At 36.0% G+C, this 22703-nt stretch overlaps 1 protein-coding gene across 20 annotated transcripts in view; it reads right to left on the bottom strand.

Moving 5' to 3' along the window:
• The window catches only part of ARFIP1 (ARF interacting protein 1), a 133211-nt gene that overhangs the window by 52261 nt on the left and 58247 nt on the right, over nt 1-22703 (bottom strand). For 12 of the 20 annotated variants that reach the window (XR_011994982.1, XR_011994980.1, XM_072724830.1 and 9 more), the window contains 3 exons: nt 10777-10885; nt 5624-5719; nt 3736-3848 (listed from right to left, as the gene is read on the bottom strand). Coding sequence is in view for 17 of the 20 variants with exons in the window: in XM_072724830.1 (XP_072580931.1) it covers nt 3736-3848; nt 5624-5719; nt 10777-10885 (318 nt within the window). In the remaining 3 variants the exon portion in view is untranslated. The remainder of the gene's footprint in view (nt 1-3735; nt 3849-5623; nt 5720-10776; nt 10886-22703) is intronic. The other 8 variants (XR_011994981.1, XM_072724832.1, XM_072724833.1 and 5 more) reach the window with 2 other exon arrangements.

Genomic DNA, 22703 nt, shown 5'->3' with positions numbered 1-22703 from the left:
GTTTTGATGAAAAACATTTTCAGTTAAAAATAATCATTCTGAGAAGAACAGTAATTCCTTCATATAGCATTATGCCATGTGTACAACATTTTAAATGCTGGTCAATTTCATTAACACAAACCATTCATTCACTCATTCATTTATTTATTTTTAATCTCCAATGTTTATAATATGAGGGCCAGGGCTTTCTCCCCAACTCAAGTTTATAAATTTTCGATTGGCTTGTGAAGCCAATAAGGATATTTCTTCTTTTTTTGGTGGGTGGGTGGGGGATACTTCTTGTCTAATTTGGTTTCTGGGAAAACTTCATTTAGGTCCTCAGTGGTCATCTGATCAAATGGAATTATGTTCTTCATCTTCTTCAGCTCTTTTTCATATTCTTCAATTCTGGCCTTTGAGAGAGAAAAACTCAGCACAGCTTTTCAGATCTTTTTTTTCCTCAGTATCCACCTGGACAGTGTATTTATCCTCTGACACAGGAACCTTCAGGGCATTAAACTCAAAGTCATCTACCAAGCCAACCTTTGCCACATTGGCCTTGTAGTAAGCCCAGTCCATAGCAGGTGGTTTCTCAGGAAGAGTAGTCAACTTGGAGGTAAGCATCTCATTCCAGGATTTCAGGGAGTTGACGATGGCCTTCTGGTTTCGGGGTATGATCTCCCCAAAAGCTACCCAGTCAACGGTTTTTAGAGCAAGTTTTCGCCCAGGCATCTTGAGATCCTCCACTGATCCTGGCAGCCCACAGTCCACAGCAGCAAGAACACAAACTTTTAAAAAGGCTCAATGTGGTATGTTAATATAAAAGATAAATATGGAATCCTAAGGATTCAACTCAGATTATTGTAGAAGTAAAAGACAAAAAAACAGGAAACAGATAAAAAGCATATATATATATATAAAAAAAAAACAAAAAAACAAAAACAAAAAAAACAGGAAACCATAAACTAAAGGACACAAGAGAAGAAGATTCAAATGAAGAAAATCTTGAATTTTGTAATTTGGAATTACTGCAACTTGGTTCAGAAATAAGACATGCATTTTTTTTAAGGTGATAGTTATTTTTATTAGTTAAATTGATTAATTTTTAAAAAAGACTTTATTTATTAGAGAGAGAGAGAAAGAAAATGAGTAGGGGAAGAGGGAAAGAGAAGCAGATTCCCTGCTGAACATGGAGCCCAATGTGGGGCTCAATCCCAGGACCGTGAGATCATGACCTGAGCCTAAGGCAGACGCTTAACTGACTGAGCCACTCACGTGCCCCTAATTTTTTTTTTTTTAAGTAATCTACAGCCAATGTTGTGTCGAACTCATGGCCCTAAGATCAAGAGTTGCATGTTCTACCAACTGAGCCAGCCAGGTACCACTAAGGCTTGTATTCTTTAGGTTTCATTGTGTGGTCATAGAATGTTACTAGATAGAGGCAAATTTCATGAATAAATGAACAAAGGAATGGCAGAACAAATAAATTTAATAAATAAATGAATGAAGCTCAGTTTGGTATGAAAGACACATAAGTGAAATGAAAGGAAGCAAAAAGAAGAATTCTAAGCAATAGGTAAATACAGTCTCATGAACAAAGTTATAGACATGTGAGAAAGCACAATTTAGGAAATCTCTGGAGAATTTGGTTGGATCACTGGATTCAAGGGTGGGAGAGAGGAGCAACAGGGGATAAAGTTGGGAAGGTAGATGGGTCAGATCTATGCCATTCTAAAGACAATGCGATCAACTGAACAAATTCAAGCAAGAAAGAACCATTTTAGGCAGTGTAGAAATGTAGTCTAACAGATTTTGTCAAGAAGCTATTTCAGTAATGTGAGAGTAACAAAGATATGGACTATGGTTGTGAAAGCTGGAATGGAGAAAAAAGGGATAAAGTCAAACAATATTAAGGAGGCAGAGTCCATTTAATGACAACAGATATGTGGCATCAATGAGAAGATGAAGTAGAAATTTGAATATCTGGGTGAACTGTTGTGATACAAGAATACAAAATGAGAAACAATATATAGAATAAGAGAATCCCCCCAAAAAAGAGAATCCACATCCTTCCACATCCTTGATAACAAAAGGAGCAATAATTAAATACAATGTTCTAAATGAGAACAGTTTATGCTGGCATCAATTTTTGACAACTATAACTGGCACTTCTCAGGGCTACACTAGCATGAGGTAAATAATTTTTGGAAAGATTCATGAGCACGTTTCAGGGCATTTTTATTATCTTAAGAAAACCTGTACTTTTGTAGATTACTTCAGATCATATTTTAAAAGTATTAATTGAAAGAATAAAATTCACTTCTGTATTACTCTTGAGAAGACATAAAGAGACATGGGCTCTGTATAAAAAATATAAACAATTTCTGACTTACAAACCACTACAGCCACAAACAATTCACAAATATAAAGTGTATCATGGCCAATGCTCTAACTTGAGCAACTAAGGTTTTCTTCCACTTAACTGTTATTAAAACTAATTTTTTTTAAATAATTATTTATTTATTTATTTATATTTATGATAGTCACAGACAGAGAGAGAGAGGCAGAGACACAGGCAGAGGGAGAAGCAGGCTCCATGCTCCGGGAGCCTGATGTGGGATTCGATCCCGGGTCTCCAGGATCGCGCCCTGGGCCAAAGGCAGGCGCCAAACCGTTGCGCCACCCAGGGATCCCTAAAACTAATTTTTAAAAAGATTATTTATTTGAGAGAGAGAATGAGTGAGCATGAAAATAAGCAGGGGAGGGGCAGAGGGAGAAAAAAAGAGAACCTCAAGCTGACTGTGCACTGAGCACGTAGCCCAATGAGGGGCTTGATCTCATCATGCTGAGATCATGACCTGAGCTGAAATCAAGAGTCAGCCACTTAATTGACTAAGCCACCCAAGTGCCCCTAACTGTTCTTTTTTTTTTTTTAAATTTTATTTATTTATTCATAAGAGACACAGAGAGACAGAGACAGAGACATAGGCAGAGGGAGAAGCAGGCTCCATGCAGGGAGCCTGATGTGGTACTCGATCCCCAGACCTGGAATCACGCCCTGAGCCAAAGGCAGACACTCAACCTCTGAGCCACCCAGGTGTCCCCCCCAACTGTTCTTTAAATTCTACTGTCTTGTCCCTGTTAGGATTCAAAGGTACTAAGTGGATTTGTGGCTTGAACTATTTCTAATACATCAAATATACTACAGAGTCAATAATTTGCTTATTTGTTTTACAGAGGCCACACATACAAAAAAATAGCTGCCAATTACTCTGATGCAATGAAACTAACAACAATAAATTTTTGAAGTCCAACTCATTTGTCAGCGTGGTACTGTCTGTACAGTTAAAGCTTTGGTATTACAATAAGATCAGAGAATTCTAATTCTGAAAAATGAATATACTTCTTTGACATTTTCCTGTTATAAAGCATCAAAAACAGGAGGTAGGGACAGATAGGTCTATAGCAGTTCTACAAGTAAACGTGTTCCAAGGCAATATGATTCTTCTTCAATTATGTGCTATCAATTAATAAGCATTCCTGTAGCTTTTTTTTACTCTTTTGCTACTGACTTTTTAAACTACATTTATATAAAGCTCAAGAAAACAAAATACTTAATTTTCTAATTGTATTTTTTATGTTTATGTGGTATTCTCTCCTATATATTTATATAATTGCAAATAATAATTTGAATAACATACAAATGAAAATTCTTAGAGCCAGTTAGGGTGGAAACATTAAAAATAAAATACAAACCTTGTAGGTGTTTAGACTCCATTTTCTAACAAGCTCTAACTTTTCCATTGCAGGATTTTTTACTTCATCTGCTAGAATAACTGGTCCACTTTTGGTCTGTGTTCTCTGGACACCTGCATGATCATAACAAAAAACAAAACAAAAACTAGATAAAGACAAGTAGGGGAAAAAAACCAAACCATTGATTCTGTTCAAATTAAACTACTTATGCACTACTTATGCCTGGTGGCTCAGTTGGTTAAGCATCTGCCTTTGGCTCAGATCATGATTCCAGGGTCCTAGGATCAAGCCCCACTTCAGGGCTCCCTGCTCAGTGGGGAGCCTGCTTCTCCCTCTGCCTCTGCCTGTCTCTCCTCCTGTTTTGCCTCTCTGTCAAATGAGTAAATAAAATCTTAAAAAACAAAAACTCCCCAAAAACTCCAAATTAAACTACTTATGCAAGTGAAAGACTACAACTTCCTGGATCACTGAGGACAATTTCTACATACTTAAAAAATATTTCTGCCCACCCAACACAAATGTTATGTGGTTTGACTGTCATCTTAAAAAAAGAAAATGCTGCAACCAGGTTGCCTTCTTTTCCAAATAAGATTTTTACTTCTAGCAAACAAATTTTCCACAATTAATCATATAACCTAATGAACCTAAAAAAACTGTGTCAGTAAAAATCTGGCAAGGTTATGTACTCTTCACAGTGATCTCCTTTCATCATACGATGTAGAACAGAGCAACAACAGAGGTTACTATAATTTTGGAGGATTTAAAAATATAATTCAAATTTCAAAGTCATTAAAATAAATATTCAACCAGAAGTATGAAAGGCTAGGCTAAAACAAGACCTACATTGTATTTCCTTGTTTCCTCAAGAGACCACCCACCCTCCTGCAAAAAGCCATAATTAATAAGGGCAGTATAAAGCCCTGACAGTGCATTGCTCCAACAATTAAGAAATTGTGATGTAAAAGCAACTCTACACTTACAGAGTTTCTATAGTAAAATATTTTTCATAGGAGAAAATAGTTAAATGCTTATGATACTACTGACTTATAACAAAAACTATATAATGATTAAAAAAAAAACAGTAAAAGAGAAGAGAAAAATCTCTAAAAAAATGGTTTTTAAAGTCAGAGCAAAAACTTATTTTCTCACTCCTACAGTCAGATCAGCTTTTGCCACAACTTTACCACTACATAAGATAAAAAACAGTATATAAAATAAAAAACATTTAAGATTTAAAAAATTCTCATTGAAACAAAATACAGAATGTTAACACTTCATGTTAAAAGAAATAGATAGTTCAGCTTTTTCCTGTTTTATTGTCCTGCAATATTAAAGCATAGAGGGAATTCAATGTAAAGAAATGTATTTTCCCCAATATTTTTCATTGGGCATAACTGGTAAATTATATATCATTTTGTTGCAATTTGCAAGCTATCTGTAAGCTGTGGCTGAAAGTAGGAAGACACAACATTTTCCACTTGACCCATTCCAAATAATGAACAACCCAATTGTTGAAGGCTTTTTTGTTTAACTGAAAACAGACAGAGAGCAGAGCTGCAAAGCTGAGAGGCTCATGTAAGTGAATATATATTTTCCAGAGTAAAGAAAGCATGATTTAAAATGAATCCAATCTTACAATGTTTTTTAATCTTAAAGTGAAATAAATTTCAGGTTTAAGATATATAGTTAATAGCTCTGAAAAGCCAGAAAGATAGGTATGGCTAGAAAGATTATTTTCATTATTGTTAAAAAAAGAAAGAAGCAGCCACCAAAAGACAAAGCCAGATTACCCACACCTAGGAATATAAAAGTAAGGGATTATGAAACTAAGCAAATTGGTTTAGTTTCAGAAGTAGCAAGGGTTTTATCCAATCAGTGCAGTGAATACCTGCAGGAACAATTAAATCACTTCCTTGTTGAGCCAGTCGACTAGCTGCAACCCTGCTGGGAGACATAACAGATGGCAATGGTGGTGCTGGGGAACCTGGAAAGGGTAGACATTTAACTATGAAAATCCTTTTCCTCCTCCACATATTGCACGTTTTGAATATCAGTTTACTGATATCTCCCTTAAAATATTCAAAAACTAGGATTCAAAACTTTAATATATTTGCTTTCTTGCAGGAATGGACTAAAAATAAATGGATGCTACTCAGGCAGAGTTCTTGTAGAAACTTTTCATGAACTGTTGAAACCAAACAAAACACATTAACTATAAGAAGAAACTTGGCAAGAACACGTCTAAACAGGACTTTACCTGGACTCTATTTCCAAACCAATTAAGAGAATGTGACTCAAACTCCATAGTTGAACAATTTGAAGCTTAAGTAAATATTTTATAACCTGCTTCTTCTACATTCAAAGGAAAGCTCCTTAAGTAAACAAAGGTATGTAATAATGTATCAAAATTATAATTAAAATCCACAAAAATGTGAATGAGTCACAACCTTTACGGGAATTGTAGTCTAAAATTTCACATCACAAACCCAATAGCACATAGTATAGATCACTGCTATTCATAGTGCAGATGCAAGGAACCCACATCAAGTATTTGACCTGAGAGCTCATTAAAAATGCAAAAACTCAAGCCCTGCCCTGGACCCAGTGAACTAGAACCTGCATTTTCACAAAGATCCTTGGGTGATTTGTCTGTATTCTGAAGTTTGGAAGTCCTGAGGTAGAGTTCTATTCTAATTAATCATAAGAATGGAACTCTTAAAATATACCTGGGACACTCCACAAGATCTACTGATCATCAGTGGGTATCTGTAGGGTGGCTTTTTTTTTTTTTAATTACAGTTTTACATTTTTTATTGAATTATTTTTATTTATTAAACAAAATATCTGTATATATTTAAGATGTACAATGTGATATTTTGATATATGTATATACTGTGAAATGATTGCCACAAACTAATATATCCAGCACTACTTTTGGTTACTTTTCTGTGGTTATTTGAGCTCTATTTTATTAGTAAATTTCAAGTATATAATACAGTATTAACTCTAGTCACATGCTGTTCATTAGGCATCTGTAGTTTTTTAAAAAGCCACTCAGATTACTGTCAAATACAACTAAGTTTGAGAATCAAAGGAAAAAAAATTTTTTTAAGACTTATTTATTTATTCATGAGAGACACAGAGAGTGAGGCAGAGACATAGGCAGAGGGAGCCTGACGTGGGACTTGATCCAGGGATCATGCCTTGAGTTGAAGGCAGATGCTCAACCACTGAGCCATCCAGGTGTCCCAAAGGAAAAAAATTTTTCAATGAAACACCATTAAATTTTAAATTAACTCTGCACTTGAAATGTCTTTCCACAGTCAGCTAAGAATATTTTAATGTCTGGTACTTTTATTTCAACTACACTCTCCCAGTTCCCTAGAAATCATATAATGAATCAAATTTAAAATTAAAATGTTCTAATAGGACAGAAATCAAGATCAAAGTTCTTTACTTAGAGTTTGGAATAACTGGTTATATCCCAGATATACTCAGTTCTGATGGAGAAAGTCACTAGTTTTAATAATATGAAAACCTTAATTTGAACTAGATCTAACATTAAAATCCAAACATACACTAGACCAAAATAGATTGGCACTACTTTCCAAAGTGAGATATTTATCTCTTTAAATCTGTTTAACTATAAAATTTAAAACTAGAAAGGATGACAGAAATTAACTAAGTCTGACAAACTACAAGAGAAACTAAACCCAGAGGGGTTAAGACAGCTTATCAGACTCAGATGCTCTGAATTCATATCCTAAAATCTCCATTATTAAATTCAATACAAAAAAATACCAATCCATAAGTTACTTATTGAGTTGGAAGGCATTTTAAAAGGTTATCCAATCCAATTACCATTTTATTTTATTTTATTTTATTTTTAAAAAGATTTTATTTAATTATTCATGAGAGACACAGAGAGAGAAAGAGGCAGAGACACAGGCAGAAGGAGAAGCAGGCTCCACGCGGAGAGCCCGATGTGGGACTCGATCCCAGGACTCCAGGATCATGCCCCAGGTGGAAGGCAGGCATTAAACCGCTGAGCCACCCAGACATCCCCCAATCACCAAATCACCATTTTAAACAAAGACTATCTCTACTATCTAAGGCACAAGGGTTTCTGTTATATGAGCAAATGTTTAAAAAAAAACAAACAAAGACAACTACTATAATTCCATTTCTTGATGATCCCAGAAACAGAGCTCTGTTGTTCTGGTTATTACTGTTTATTAGTCCTGCATAAGAAATAATTCAATGACACAGAGGGAGATGTGTATAATATATGTAACAAATGATACAGAATTTTCCAAACTAAAACAGCAGAAGACGTAGTACCCTGGTAACTGGGTACTTCAGCCTTTTCCTTTTCCTTTCAAGGGAAATATTATCACTTCTCTATATCTTCAACCCTTTACAAAACCCACTAATTTAGACTAAACTAGTTACTAAAATCATTCACTAATATCCAATAAAAAAATAATTCTTAAAAATCTAAAATCTTGGGCAGCCCAGGTGGCTCAATGGTTTAGCGCCTGCCTTCAGCCCAGGGCGTGATCCTGGAGACCTGGGATCGGGTCCCACGTCGGGCTCCCTGCGAGGAGCCTGCTTCTCCCTCTGCCTGTGTGTCTCTGCCTCTGTGTCTCTCATGAATAAATTAATAAAATCTTTAAAAAACAAAAACAAAAACAACTACAACTTTCTAAAAAAAAAAACAACAAAAAAAAAACCAACTTTCCAGACGCCTAGGTGGCTCAGCAGTTGAGCATCTGCCTTTGGCTCAGGTCATGATCCTAGAGTCCTGGGATCAAGTTCTACACAGGCTCCCTGCAAGGAGCCTGCTTCTCCCTCTGCTTATGTCTCTGTCTCTCTCTGTGTGTTTCTCATGAATAAATAAATAAAATCTTAAAAAAAAAAAAGAACCACCCCCAACTTTCTAATAAATGCTTAACTAATCTGCATATGGCAGAATGATTATCTTTTTAATATACTGATCAACAATATCCTGTTAAAAAATGTTACATGAAGTCAATTCAAAGAAACATAAATTACTGCCATTATCATGAAACATATTTTTTATTTCACTTTGAAGAACTAGGATGTGAAACTAGCAAGTGAAACTCATTAGCATTTCCATGCTTATGCACAACAGTTTATAATGGTCAGTTGATTTTAATCATTGTATAATACTATACTACCTAAGGGAAAAAAGATTAAACCAAATGTCAGTTAAATAATTTCACTGAGAATGCTTAAAACATCTCAACGGTAAAAGCATTTTTTAATTCTCTATTGACATTTAAATTTGGAAACTGGTGACTGGTCCAAAAATGGTGTCACATCATGCAAAATATGCCTTTTATTCTTTAAGCACTCAGTCAACCCTTTCAAAGTTAAAGTTATCCCCTAGATAAGAATGCCAGAATGCTATATAATGACTACTAAGATATTGACACATATGCTACCTTTCTATGGTTTTATTTTTCTGAACATAAGGATGAAAAAGGTAAAAAAAAAATGATGTCCCTAGGTAGCTTATTTATTTTATAGCCTAGAGTAGAGATTGTTATTCTGGATTATCCTAAATGCTTATTTGCAGGACCTATTTAGGAAAGAATATATTTCAAAATAGAAGTTGTTTTTGAATAAAGTATTGGCTATTAGTATAATAAAAATACAGAATACTATTATCTACAAGAGGGCTAAGGATTGCAAAGCAGAGATTTTTTCATTTTATGAAATTATAATGAAGTGTTAAAAATTAATATACTTCACTGAACATCAAATATAGTAACTATTTTAACTATTGCTCTGTCAAAACAATTCCTTTTTACATCCAAATGTTTACATGATTTTTTGTTTTGTTTTCATGGTTTTACTTTCATTCACATGAAAATGAAAAAACACTTGAAAAAGGTTACTAAATGCAAGGATATTGAAAGGATGCAACTTTTTCCTTTATATTAAAAAATAGACCTATATATGAAATGTGTGCAGAAAAGAATTAACATAGCACATCTGTTTATCCTTAAAGGGACCAGCCTACACAACTGGCCTTTGGTTGGCATCTGGAAAGTTAAATTTTGAGAAGATTCCCTCTATTCTTGGAATGGTTAAGACTGGCTCATTATGCCTGAATGTTTATACAAACAATGTGGTTTATGCTAAGTGCCTATTTTTCACCTGGGAGCCTGGAATGTTGGTACATGCTAGGCAGAGGGTGCCTATTCGAGCAATCTCCAATAAACACCCTGGGCACTGAGGCTCTAATGAGCTTCCCTGGTTTGCAATAATTCATACATGTTGTCATAGTCCGCTGGGGGAATTAAGCATAATTAACAACTGCCGTCTAATGTCCTGTGTGACTGCACTGGGAGAAGACCCTTTCAAGTATGCCCAGTTTACCAGGCTCCCTTAGGCATCCTTTGCTCTTGCTAACTGTGTTTGGTATACTTTCCCAGTAATAATCATCACCATGAGTATGACTATAAACTGAGTCCTGTGAGTACTCACAGCAAATTACTGAATCTGAGGGTGGTCTTGGGAGACCTCTTATATGGAATGTATAATAGGAAAAATAAAAGCAATTTTTCTAATTGCTTTGAAATAGGAAATATGTATTTATACAAAACAATATTGACTTACATAATTTGTAGTTAAAAGCTAAAATAAAAAATAAAAGCTAAAATAATTTAAATTTGTATTTTTGATATAGTGTTTTAATTTTTAGTTTAGCATTTTATTTTTTACTTTAGTATTTTAAAACCAAATCAGTGAAATTCTGCTGTATTTATAGAAATAAATTACATATAAATATATACAAATAAATGTATAAATACATAATGATTTATTTACATAAAGAAGATTACTAAAACAATTAAAATTATTTAAATTGAAGAGAAAAAAGATTATGCTTACAAAATCAGCATTTTATCACAGAATCAAAGGACTTCATTATGCTTTATTAATAAAGGTAGCTTTTGATGCATTTCTCCCATCCTCCATCCCAGCCATTTTTAAAAATAGGTGGGCTCTTACCTTGTAATGCTCCTGCTTCAATAACCCCCTCTTTGGTACTGTCAAAGCCATGAGATGTAATTTGGGTTTCTGAGAGACCAAGTCCAGCTGGTAATGAACGCTTCAAATCCTTGGCAACATTTGAATAAAAGAGAAAATCTTTGTAAAAAACTCTCACACCACATAGCAATTCAGCATGATGGTGTCCTTTTATTCCCATCTTAAACTATATTTTTCTCTACTATATAGAGAATGCTGTTGTGGCATTGTGTAATGGAATTCTATATACATTCTATAATATGTAAACAGCAACAAACTCCACAAGACTTGTTATTAAGAGGTTATGGTGTATGTTAAATACAAAATACTTCCACTATTCTAGAACTAAGCAGCAAGCAGATATAAAAATTCAATTTTCAAATTCCTAAGCTATTGATGCATCAGAAAAATCATTTTAAAGAACAGAATTAAGATGTCTATTGTGTAAAAACTGATGTCTAATACAATCATGATGAACCTGGCTAACGGTCAGTATAAACAAGTCATTCACTTGCAATATTACTTTTCCTTTGATTTCATTAGGGTGAAATAAAGGAAATTTTCTGCTATTTAGATTTATGTTAAACACTGATATTAGTCAACCCAATTGCAAATTAGCTTATAATTGGAACTTAGCTATAATAAATATAATATTCCACATTCAGTCTTATGGTTTAAATGGTTTAAAAAAAATATATAGAGAGAAAGCCAAGAAACACAGATTTCCAAAAGTCCTTTCCTTCCTCTGGCTTGGATATGAGGAATTACCCAATTTTCATAATCAGCATCTATGAATGGATTCTACTGGTTTCCCACAATAATGACAAATGATGCACTGAAACAAAAATATTTCTTTGAAATCCTTTAATATGGTACCATATCACATATAACGTACAGTTACAATTCGAAAACTCAGAACACTTAAAATTTTCTAATTGGCAAAGTCTAAATTTTTTAAAAAGGTTTTATTCATTTATTTATTTGAGAAAGAGTGTACACAGGAGGAGGGACAGAGGAAGAGGAAGAGAGAATCTTAAGCAGACTCTGCACGGAACCTGACACAGGGTTTGATCTCATGATCCTGAAATCATGATCTGAGCCAAAATTAAGAGTCAGACACTTAACTGACTGAGCCACCCAGGCACCCTGGCAAAGTCTAAATTTAACAGATACATACTGGCAAGTGTAGAGAAGGATTTTTCTCAAGGAGCTCATTAATTTTGCCTTAGGCAATTATTTGATTGGTATGGTGGACCCTGAATTAATAACTAATGAGGTTAATTCTCATCTTATCAAACTGACTTATCAAACAGTATTTGACACAGGTAATTGTTCTCTCTTTGTACTTTAAATACTCCAGCTAACTTCAGATGCTCCTGACTTTCCTCTTACATCATCTTTTATATTCTACTATATTCTCCTTTGCTGATTTCTCATCTCCCCAACCTCCAAATTCTGGAGTGCCCCAGGGTTCAGTCAGAGGACTTTTTTCCTACAATCATTTTTTTTTTTAAGATTTTATTTATTCATGAGAGACACAGAGAGAGAGAGTCAGAGACATAGGCAGAGGGAGAAGCAGGCTCCATGCAGGGAGCCCGATGTAGGACCCTGGGATCATGACCTGAGCCAAAGGCAGACGCTCAAGCACTGAGCCACCCAGGTGCCCCCTACAGTCACTTCTTGAAAGATCTAATTGATTCTTAGGGCTTTAAAAACCATCTATACATTGACAACTTCCAAACTTAGGTGTCTGACCTAGGCCTCCCTCTTTAACTCCAGTATATCTGGTCACATTACTTATTATTTCAACTTGGATATTAAATTTGCATCTCAAACTTAATGTGTCCAAAACTAACTGGTTCTACAGTAAATCCACAATTCCCAACAGACAAAACAAAATAATACCACCTATGTTTTCACTCCTCTCTGTTAACAGCATCTCCACTACCAAACTTAGTCCAAATCTTAGGAGTTACCTTTGATTCTTCTTCTCTTACATCCACATCAAACCATTCGCAGATTCTATCAGATCCACTTTCAAAATATATCCAAGATGAAACCAATTCTCACCACTTCCACAGCTACCACTATGATCTAAGTTAAGCTGTCATATTTTGACAGGATTACTCCAAGAGCCTCTTAATTGGTCTCCTTGCTTCTATCCAAGACACACACCTCTAAATCTACACATCAACCAAAATTATCCTGTTTGCAAAAGCTCTCCAATAGCTTCCCATCTCATTTGAAGAAAGCCCAGGAACGCCTGGGTGGCTCAGTGGCTGAGCGTCTGCCTTCAGCCCAGGGCATGTTTCTGGAGTCCTGGGATCGAGTCCCACATCAGGCTCCCCGCATGGAGCCTGCTTCTCCCTCTGTCTGTGTCTCTCATGAATAAATAAATAAAATCTTAAAAAAAAAAAAAAAAGAAAAAAGAAAGCCCAGACTGTTAAATGTTCTCAAGGTATTTACATGATTTATCTCCTACCAGCCTCAGCGTTACAGCCATGCAGTTCCTTCAAAAACAATAAAGCTGTCTTTGTTTCAGAGACTTGTATTTCCTGGGTTTTCTTTTTTCCTGAATGCTTTTCTACCTGTCATCTACAGGGCTTGTTTCTTTTGCCCCTTTTTGTAATGGGGGAGCAGGGCCATTGAGGAGCTGGAGCCGAGCCGGGACCGCTCCGCGCGCAGCTGGAGCCCGGCGAGAGGGCCGGGGAAGGGGGGCGCGGACTGGGCCTGCAGCCCGCGGAGGGCCCAGGCGTCCCTCCTTCCCTGCCCCTGTACCTGGGGATCTAGGACACTCATCCCGAGTGAGCAAGACATGGACCCTAGAGGAGACCAACATTCAGGGAATGGAAGTAAAGCTACACCCGTCCCCCACCCCCACCTCTACCTCCAGCCTTGAGAGTGAGAAAGGAATTGGAAGGGCGTGGATGGGGTAAAATCCTGCCCTCTACTCCGTTCATCCCCTCAGCCCATCCTGTCCACTGAGCCTTCCCAATGGAAACAGGCCAGCAATCATCTCGGTTCCTGAGGACTTTCTGTCTAACCACCTGGACTATAAAAGACAAACCAGAGGCTTCTCCAAGTGGGACTGGGCTTCAGAAGGCCCTTCTGAGAGGAGCCAAATACCTCAGATGGCTAAGGGAGTGGCCTGGCCTCAGTCTGCTCAACTAAATCACCAGTTCCAAGACAGCAGGGAATAATAAAGATAAAAATAATATAATAACAACAACAAAAAAAAAAGTCTCTCTTTTGCCAGAGAGACTTTCCCAGGACAACATATAAAATAGCAACTCTCAGGGCAACTGGGTGGCTCAGCTGGTTAAGTGTTGAACTTTTCTTTTTGGCTCCGGTCATGATCTCAAGGTCATAGGATTGAGCCCTTCATTGGGGGGTCCATGCTCAGCAGGGAATCTGCTTGAAATTCTCTCCCTCCACCCCTCCCCTCTCTCTCCAAAATAAATAAATCTTAAAAAAAATAAAATACCAACTCTTATAGTCTCACACTAGAACTCCTTAGTCTGCTTACTCTGTTTTATTCTTTTCATAGCAGATATCACTCAGTATTTGTGTTTATTTTTATCTGCTCTCCTTTATACCGTAAGCTTCATGAGTACAGGGAAGTTGCCTATTTTGTTTTAGCTATATGTTTAGCACCTGAAATAGTGCCTGAGATATAGTAGATATCATAAATATGTGTTGAATGAATAAATGAATTTATTGAATGAACTAAAGGACTTATGATTCAATACCATATGCATTAAGAAGCTGCTATAGTAATAAATTTATCTTTAAATTTAATGAGTATTTGCTGACTCCCTCTGTGTTAGACTTTCTAAGCAAAGAAAAAGGTAAGGTACAGTTCTTGCCTCAGTGGAGAGACAAGATATACAAATATTAATGTAAAAGTAGAACTTGTTGCCAAAGTAAAGACAATAGGTATCAGAGGAATTCAGAACAGGGACTTAATCTATGAAAACCAAATATGACAAGAGCAGGTACTGCTTGAGCTGTGGAACATGAAGGATTTATTTATTCATTATGCCAACATTCAATGAACACCAATGACAGCCACTGCTCTAGACACTACAGATGGAACAGTGTAGCAAAGGGTCTCTGCCCAAATTAGACTCACACTGAGGAAGAAAGGAGGAGCAGCCTGATAGTACACAAATATAAGACAGGTAATAAGTACTGTAAGTAACAAACGGTAAATAAATTTGTTTTCTTAAGGTGGGATACAAGAGATATAGAGTGACCAGCAAAAAGTGCTACTTTGGGTGGGCAGATTCCTGAAAGCAGTGTGAGGGAGTGAGCCAAGTGAGTTTTAAGACACAATTCCCTTATAGATAAGTGATTTGCAAATATTTTTCCCCATTCTAGGAGCTGCCTTTTACCTTTCTTCGTGGCATTCTTTGAAGCATAAAAGTCTTAAATTCTGATGAACTCCAATTTATTTTTTTCTTTATCTTTAGTTGCTTATGCTTTTGGTGTTTTACCTAAGAAACTAAAGTGCTTAATCCAAAGACATGAAGATTTATACCTGTTTTTTGTTCTAAGAATTTTATAGTTGTAGCTCTTACATTTAAATCTTTGATAGATTTTGAGTTAATTGTTTTAGGATTTTTTTTTAAATGTTATTTATTTATTTATTTATGATAGTCACAGAGAGAGAGAGAGAGAGAGAGAGAGAGGCAGAGACATAGACAGAGGGAGAAGCAGGCTCCATGCACTGAGAGCCCGATGTGGGATTCGATCCCGGGTCTCCAGGATCACGCACCTGGCCAAAGGCAGGTGCTAAACCGCTGCCCCACCCAGGGATCCCCTAGGATTTTGTTTTTAAGCTATCTCTACACCCAATGTGGGGTTCTGACTCACAACCCCAAGATCAAGAGTTACATGCTCCATTGACCGAGACAGTCAGGTGCCCCTTGAGTTAATTTTTGAGCGTGGTGTGAGGTCTGCATCTAATTTCATTCTTTGCATATGGATATCCAGTTGTCCCAGTACCATTTGTTGAAAAGACTATCCTTTCCTCATTGAAAACTCCTGGTACCCTTGGTGAAACTCAACTGACCACAAATGTAAGGGTCTATTTCTAGACTCTTAATTTTGCTCCACTGGCCTATGTCTTCCTTATGCTAATACCATATTGTTTGATTGCTATAGCTCTGTAGTAAGTTTTAAAATCAGTGAGTCCTAAAACTGTTCATCTTTTTCAAGATTTTTCGGCTATTCTGGATATAATGATTTTACATATGGCCAGTTTGTCAATTTCTACAAAAAAGAGAATTTGATAGAGATTATGTTGAATATGATCAATTTGGGGAGCACTGCCACTTTAATGAGTTAAGTCTTCTGATCCGTAAACATGAGATGTCATCCTTCCATTTACTTAGATCTTTAATTTTTTCCAACAATGTTCTACAGCTTTTAGTGTCCAAGTCTTGCACATAATCCTGAGTAGTGGATTTTTCCCCCTCAATTTTTTTGCATTATTTATTCCCTAAAAATAAACTGGATTCTGCATAATGCTCTTGCATTTCATAACTCTGCTGAACTTATCAGTTCTAATACGTTTTTTTTTTGTGCGTGTGTATTCCTTAGGATTTTCTATATACAAGACCACGCTGTTTACACGCAGAAAGTTTTATCTCTTCCAATCTTGATGCCTTTCATTTGTATTGTTATTCTTTATATCTTATACATTTTGTGTCAATACTCTTTTATATCTAATATTTAACAAAAACATTAAAAAATAGTGGTAAAATCAATGCATATGTAATATGCAGAGTTATTCATTTGCAAAACCAAAAGAAACTGCTGTAAAATTGAATGGAGGTGACAGGTCTACACCAAAACAGAAAACCAATTAACATTAGTTTTACCAAGGACATCTCTTCAAATTGGCCTTAAAAAAAGATACCTACTCCAATGTGTTATCCAAGCAAAGCTATAACAATTTTTTTTTTTAAATTTTAAAGTCTTACTGCTAATCATTATGGGGACAAAAAAATTAATAAACATAAAATAATAAACACAACTAAGCTACAAATATTTATTCTTGCTTTCTTCATCCTAATTAGAATTTCTTATGGAATTACCTTCTGAATTTCTTATGGCATATTTTAAAGATGTTTATTAATAGCAAAAACTCAAATCATTTTTTAAGAGTATCATAATCTAATCAAGAATCAACTATTACTAAGAACACGAAGACCTGGAAAGATAATTTAGACAGACCTAATTTGGATACCAGCTTTCCTAGTTAGTGGCTGTGTGATCCTGGACAAATACTTAAAAACTTGCTTAACCCATGTTTGCTCAGCAGTAAAGAGAGGCTAAAAATTAATTCAGAGTTCTATAAAATCTATGAAAACCAGATGAGCTAGGCAAAGCACCCAATATGTATTTTTCAGCACCCGTTAATGTTAGGCATCCCTCTCCTTTACTACAATTGTTGTTACAACTAATCAATGCTGTTGCTAATAATTACTGTGAAAGACATTTCTTGGACAATTATTACATGCTAGGAATTGTTTTAAGCACTTTAATGAACGTATGTACAGGCAGCCCTCACTCTGCATTACAGATCAGAACTGTAAAAATGATCAAGTAAGCTGAAACTGTATAAAGTGATTCATGGAAAATATTGATTATTCCATGACCTTTAAAAATTCTTGTCACAGCTAAAGCTCTTTCCTTGTTTATGTTATTCAATGAGGCTTCACTAAGTTCTTCCAGAACAAATCTAGGGTCTCTCCAACAGTAGCAGCGTCAACATCCCTACAGTCAGCTATTTCTTCCAAAACTCCATTTAGGTTTGATTTGAATTTCACTTTTTCCAGTGTTATCATTTTTCATTTCTTTGCTGCACTCCCATCTTTATTCATTCATTCTCTTTTGATCATCCACTTTTAGAAAATGTCACATGGATTTATGACCCAGAGACAAGAGGGTAATACTACCACAGGGTTTGCTGTCTGTATGAGCTGAATAACACATATGCAGTGACCAATCACCAAGAGACTGTGAAAGAAGTGACATGATTAGTCAATAATAATGATTCACCTCTGTTATTCACATAGTGATTTATGGACTTCAGTGCTAGCAGTGAAGTTTGTTCTTTATTCAATTAAAGTTAATACACCATGGAGACTTAAATCTGAGATGTGTTGTCGGGAGACTGGCATCATTTAATTAAACTGTGGTAACTGAAATTAATGCATATTGAATCTATACAAAACAAGAACCGCCTGTATAGTCTCTCTTTAATCTTGACAATAATACTAAGTGGTATTATCACTACTGCTTTACAGATGAAAAAAAACACAGTATTAACTGTAATGTATGGTAAATGTAAACAGCTACAAGTAGTTTTTTAGAGACTTGGAATTTATTTTAGCTTCTATGTTTTCTAAAAAATTTAAAGAAATACCTTTTAAAAATCATTACTTCAGAATCTGCTGAAGTTTAAACACTAACACAAATACATTCTCAACTTATTTCCTAATAATACAAAAGCAATTAATTCTTTCTTTCCTTTTCACTTAGTTCCTAGGGTCACTTAAGACCGCTTGTCACAGGACAACATTCTTTTCATTTGAATATTGTTTTGAAGAGAACTTAGAATTAAAAACAAAAATCATTACATTAAGTTTTATTTACTTCTTTTTTTAAAACCAAATCTCTGGGTCTGTTCATTTCACAGAATAAATGATCTTTACCTTTCTATTTTATTTTTTTTATAATTTTTTAAAAAGATTTTATTTATTTATTCATGAGAGACACACACACACAGAGAGAGGCAGAGACACAGGCAGAGGAAGAAGCAGGCTCCACACAGGGAGCCCAACGTGGGACTCGATCCCAGGCCTCCAGGACCACGCCCTGGGCCGAAGGCAGGCGCCAAACCTCTGAGCCATCCAGGGATCTCCTCTAGTTTATTTTTTAATATACTAAGTCAGTGATTTCTAGTTTTAAATATTAATCTTCTTATTCATATTTGCATTAAAAACAGATAATCTTTTCTCTCTGAGAGACATATCACTCACAAAATAAATACTGCCAAACTACCAAGACATTTTTTAAACTTTGCGTGTCTGGTCATTAAAATTAACTATTTTTGGAATGGTTTCTTTGAATGTTGCCTTGCTCAGTCTTGACAACATTTTTAGCTCTCCCCAAGAAAATAACTATCAAAGATACCTCTCAAAATATGAGGACAAAAAAGCACACATAAACAAAATAAAAATGACATAAAGGTCCAGGGCAGTTTTGTTTGCTGTATTCTTGAAACTTATCTGAAAAGAATATAACTCATTTGAATCATCTGTCGTATCACAAAGTATTGTGTAAATTCCCAGAAAGGAGATAAAGTAGTAGTAGTTGGTAAGAGGTTACATAGTAAACATGATGGATATCTCTGAATACCTAAGTTTTCAAGAAGTTACAGGGATGCTTTCCACCTTCTCTTGCATGGCCTCTAGAAGAAACAACTACTTGTCTGAGGATATTACATCCCCTCAGACCCCTCTTAATGATCTCCCAGGGGTCCTTTACTCAACAAACAAAAGTTCTTCCAGGAAAAAAAGTCCTTTATGTAAAACAGCTGTGAAATCTGAAAAGCACTAAGGCCTTTCTATGTCTAAACTGTCACCAACAGAAGGAGCCTAACCAAAAGTGGTACAAATGGGTCCATTCAGATTCTAAACAGAATTATCATTTTGATAGTTGTCTAGCAGCTGAGTGCAACACAAAGTGATATGGGTTTTGTGAGAGGAATGTAGAACTTGTAAGATAACATTCAGTATTTTGTGAGCCTGTTGGCTGTTTTTGTTTTTTGTAAAATACATACACATTCTCTGAGTAATATAATTTAGCATAATTCACAAAAGTCTAAAATATGCCTTTACATGATCAATTTCTTTTTTTAAAGTTTTTCAGTTATAAGGCTGGGCTTAGCTTAGTAACTTTTTAAATAACCGTTACTGCATTTACCCCTATGGTTTCCAGAATGTATTGCAGAGACAATGAGCCCACTATAACCAACAACATAAAATCTCTAATTTGCATTTTATGTCATGACATTCAATTCAAAGTTTAGAACTTAGCAAAGTCGTGCTTAACAATTATACAATAACATGGAATAAAACTAAAGTTAACTTTCTATTCAAGCATTAGGTTAACACTCAGCATTTAATGTTTTATTTATTTTTTTAAAAAATTATTTATTTATTCATGAGAGACGCAGAGACAGAGAGAGAGGCAGAGACAGGCAGAGGGAAAAGCAGGCTCCATGCAGGGAGCCTGATGTGGGACTCCATCTCCAGGATCAGGCCTTGGACTGAAGGCGGCGCTAAACCGCTGAGCCACAGGGCTGCCCATGAGAGAAGTCTTGAATTAGAGTGATTCTCAAAATGTGTCTTGTAACCAGCAACAATCTGTAAGGATTCTCCAAGTACTCTATATATCACATCAACTCTCTTCTCAGTTTCCTTACCCTATGTTCTCCCTGTTTTCCTCTTACCTTCATCTTTTAAAATGGTCTGCTGTTCTTTACTGGTTTAGGTTCTCTACAAGAGAAAAATCTTAACTCTCACTTCCCTACTTCCCTTGGCAATCTAACTGATCCATCTCTGGTATCTCTAGACTTGTCACCCCTGAAATTCATTCTTCAAACTGTAGGCAGGCAGAACTTTCTAAAATGTGGATCTGATTTCATTTTTACATTATTTAGTGCCCCCAACCCCTTCACCTTTACCTTTACCTTTTAGGTAAAATCCCAAACTCCTCAACATGACTTTAAGGTTTTGCAGGATCTGGCCCCTACTTATCTCGCTAGCCTCATTTCTCACACATCTGCCCCACATTCTCCACTCCAACAATAGTGAATTTAAAATCTTTTAAAAGATTTTACTTATTTGAGAGAGAGAGAGAGAGAGAGTGCGAGCACAAACATGCACACACTGTGGGGTAGAGGCAGAGTCCCCACTGAGCAGGGAACCCAATGCAACTCGGGGGGTCAATCCCAGGACCCCAGAATCATGACCTAAGCTGAAGGTAGACACTTAACAGTTTAACCAACTGAGTCATCCAGGCACCGCCAACAACAGTGAATTTTCAATTCTATAGTCTTACACCTTCTTCAGCTCCTATAATTGCCTCTGATGGGAACATCCCTTACCCTTATTAATTTGGCCAGCTCATCCTTGAGATTCAATTTGCTAGGTAATTCCTCAGGTAATCTTTCCATACTCTTCATACCAGTACTCACACCATGCTACATTTGGCCTAGTATATTACTTTTCATGTAATATTAAAATTAATTTATAAATTAATTTCTATATTCTCTCTTCTTGCATACTGTAAAAGCTAAGACCAGGTTGCTTATCTACCTTGTTCCCCTTTGGTATTCATTCCTAGTGTCTAGTAGATATAATACTAATACTTCATTTACTAGCAATTTTATCATTTAAACATTTTATCTCCTTCCTCAAAATGGATAAAACCTTCCAAAATATTTACATAATTTTTAAGGAAATAAACTGAAAATTTCTGTTAAATGTTCTATGAATTTTGGTAATTTAAAATCCCCTTTGTTGGGGTACATAGTGGCTTAGTTGGTTAAGCGTCTGCCTCTGGCTCAGGTCATGATCCCAGGGTTCTGGGATTAAGCCACACAGTGGGTTTCTCCCTCAGTCTACTCTCCCCTTTCTCTGCTTCCTACCCTTCCCTCTCCCTCATACTCTCTCAAATAAATGAATAAAATCTTTTTAAAAATCCCCCTGTTGTTTCAACAGTTAGCTGCATATAAGGAATATCTGCTAGAAGAAAAGCTGTTTTTCTAACAGATCTTCATATCCCCAATCCTACCGTAAACTACTGCAACATCCTAGCTTCCTTGTGGTGGCCTTTCTGCCCCTCCATAATTACCTCAAGTCAAAGATGATTATTCTCCAACATTCTACTTATCAGCGAATAAAAGGCATGCTCAACATTTTCTCAGCTCTCCACTGGTAGGTCTAAATTACCAGGCTCAAACTTTAGTTTGGGTAAGAACCTCCTGAGAACCTATAAAAATTCAGATTCTTCTCAGCTGTCCATGATGATCTCATTAAGTTGGGAGTGTGACGCCTAGGAGGCAGAATTTCAAACAAATAAGCCAGGTGATTCTGATGCAGATAATCCTGTGCCTACATTTTAAGGAACTCTGTTGTAGAGCTGTTTTTCCATACTTGTAAAATATTGACTCCCATCCCGCATTTCATTGTGGGCCACAGGACTTCACTGCCATCTTCTCCACCTTAACATGGTTATCTACCTTCTTTCTAGTCAATCCTAAGTATTTATTGACGGCTTTGCCACATCCTCAACTCTTACCATTATTCTAGGTGTCATTAACCTTTTGCATGCTCTTGGGCACACTTTCAGAGACTGAAATGATTCTATGTTCAGTTTGCAATTCCTTTTTAACTGATATGTAAGGTCCAAGATGAGTTTTCAAAGCTCATTAAAAACATAGTCTATAATGGCATGGTATGTAGTTTGTTGCTTTTTTTTTTTTAATTAAGATTTTATGTATTTATCCATGAGAGACAGAGAGAGAGAGAGAGAGAGAGAGAGAGAGAGAGAGGCAGAGACACAGGCAGAGAGAGAAGCAGGCTCCTCGCAGGGAGCCCGATGGGGGACTTGATCCCGGACTCCGGGATCACACGCTGAGCCGAAGGCAGATGCTCAACCAGTGAGCCACCCAGGCGTACCCCCCCTTCTTTTTAAAAATACAAACCATGAAATACTTAAAATGAAATAAAATCTATTGCATGAGCTTGCCTACCTATGTTGATACAGAATGATGCGTTGTAGTTATAACAATCTGTAAAGGTGTATGATTTTTTTTTCCTCCTTAATAT

The sequence above is a fragment of the Vulpes vulpes genome, chromosome 10 (assembly GCF_048418805.1).
Source record: "Vulpes vulpes isolate BD-2025 chromosome 10, VulVul3, whole genome shotgun sequence".
In the NCBI taxonomy this organism is placed as follows: Eukaryota; Metazoa; Chordata; class Mammalia; order Carnivora; family Canidae; genus Vulpes; species Vulpes vulpes.
This window is presented reverse-complemented; position numbering and strand designations above follow the sequence as displayed.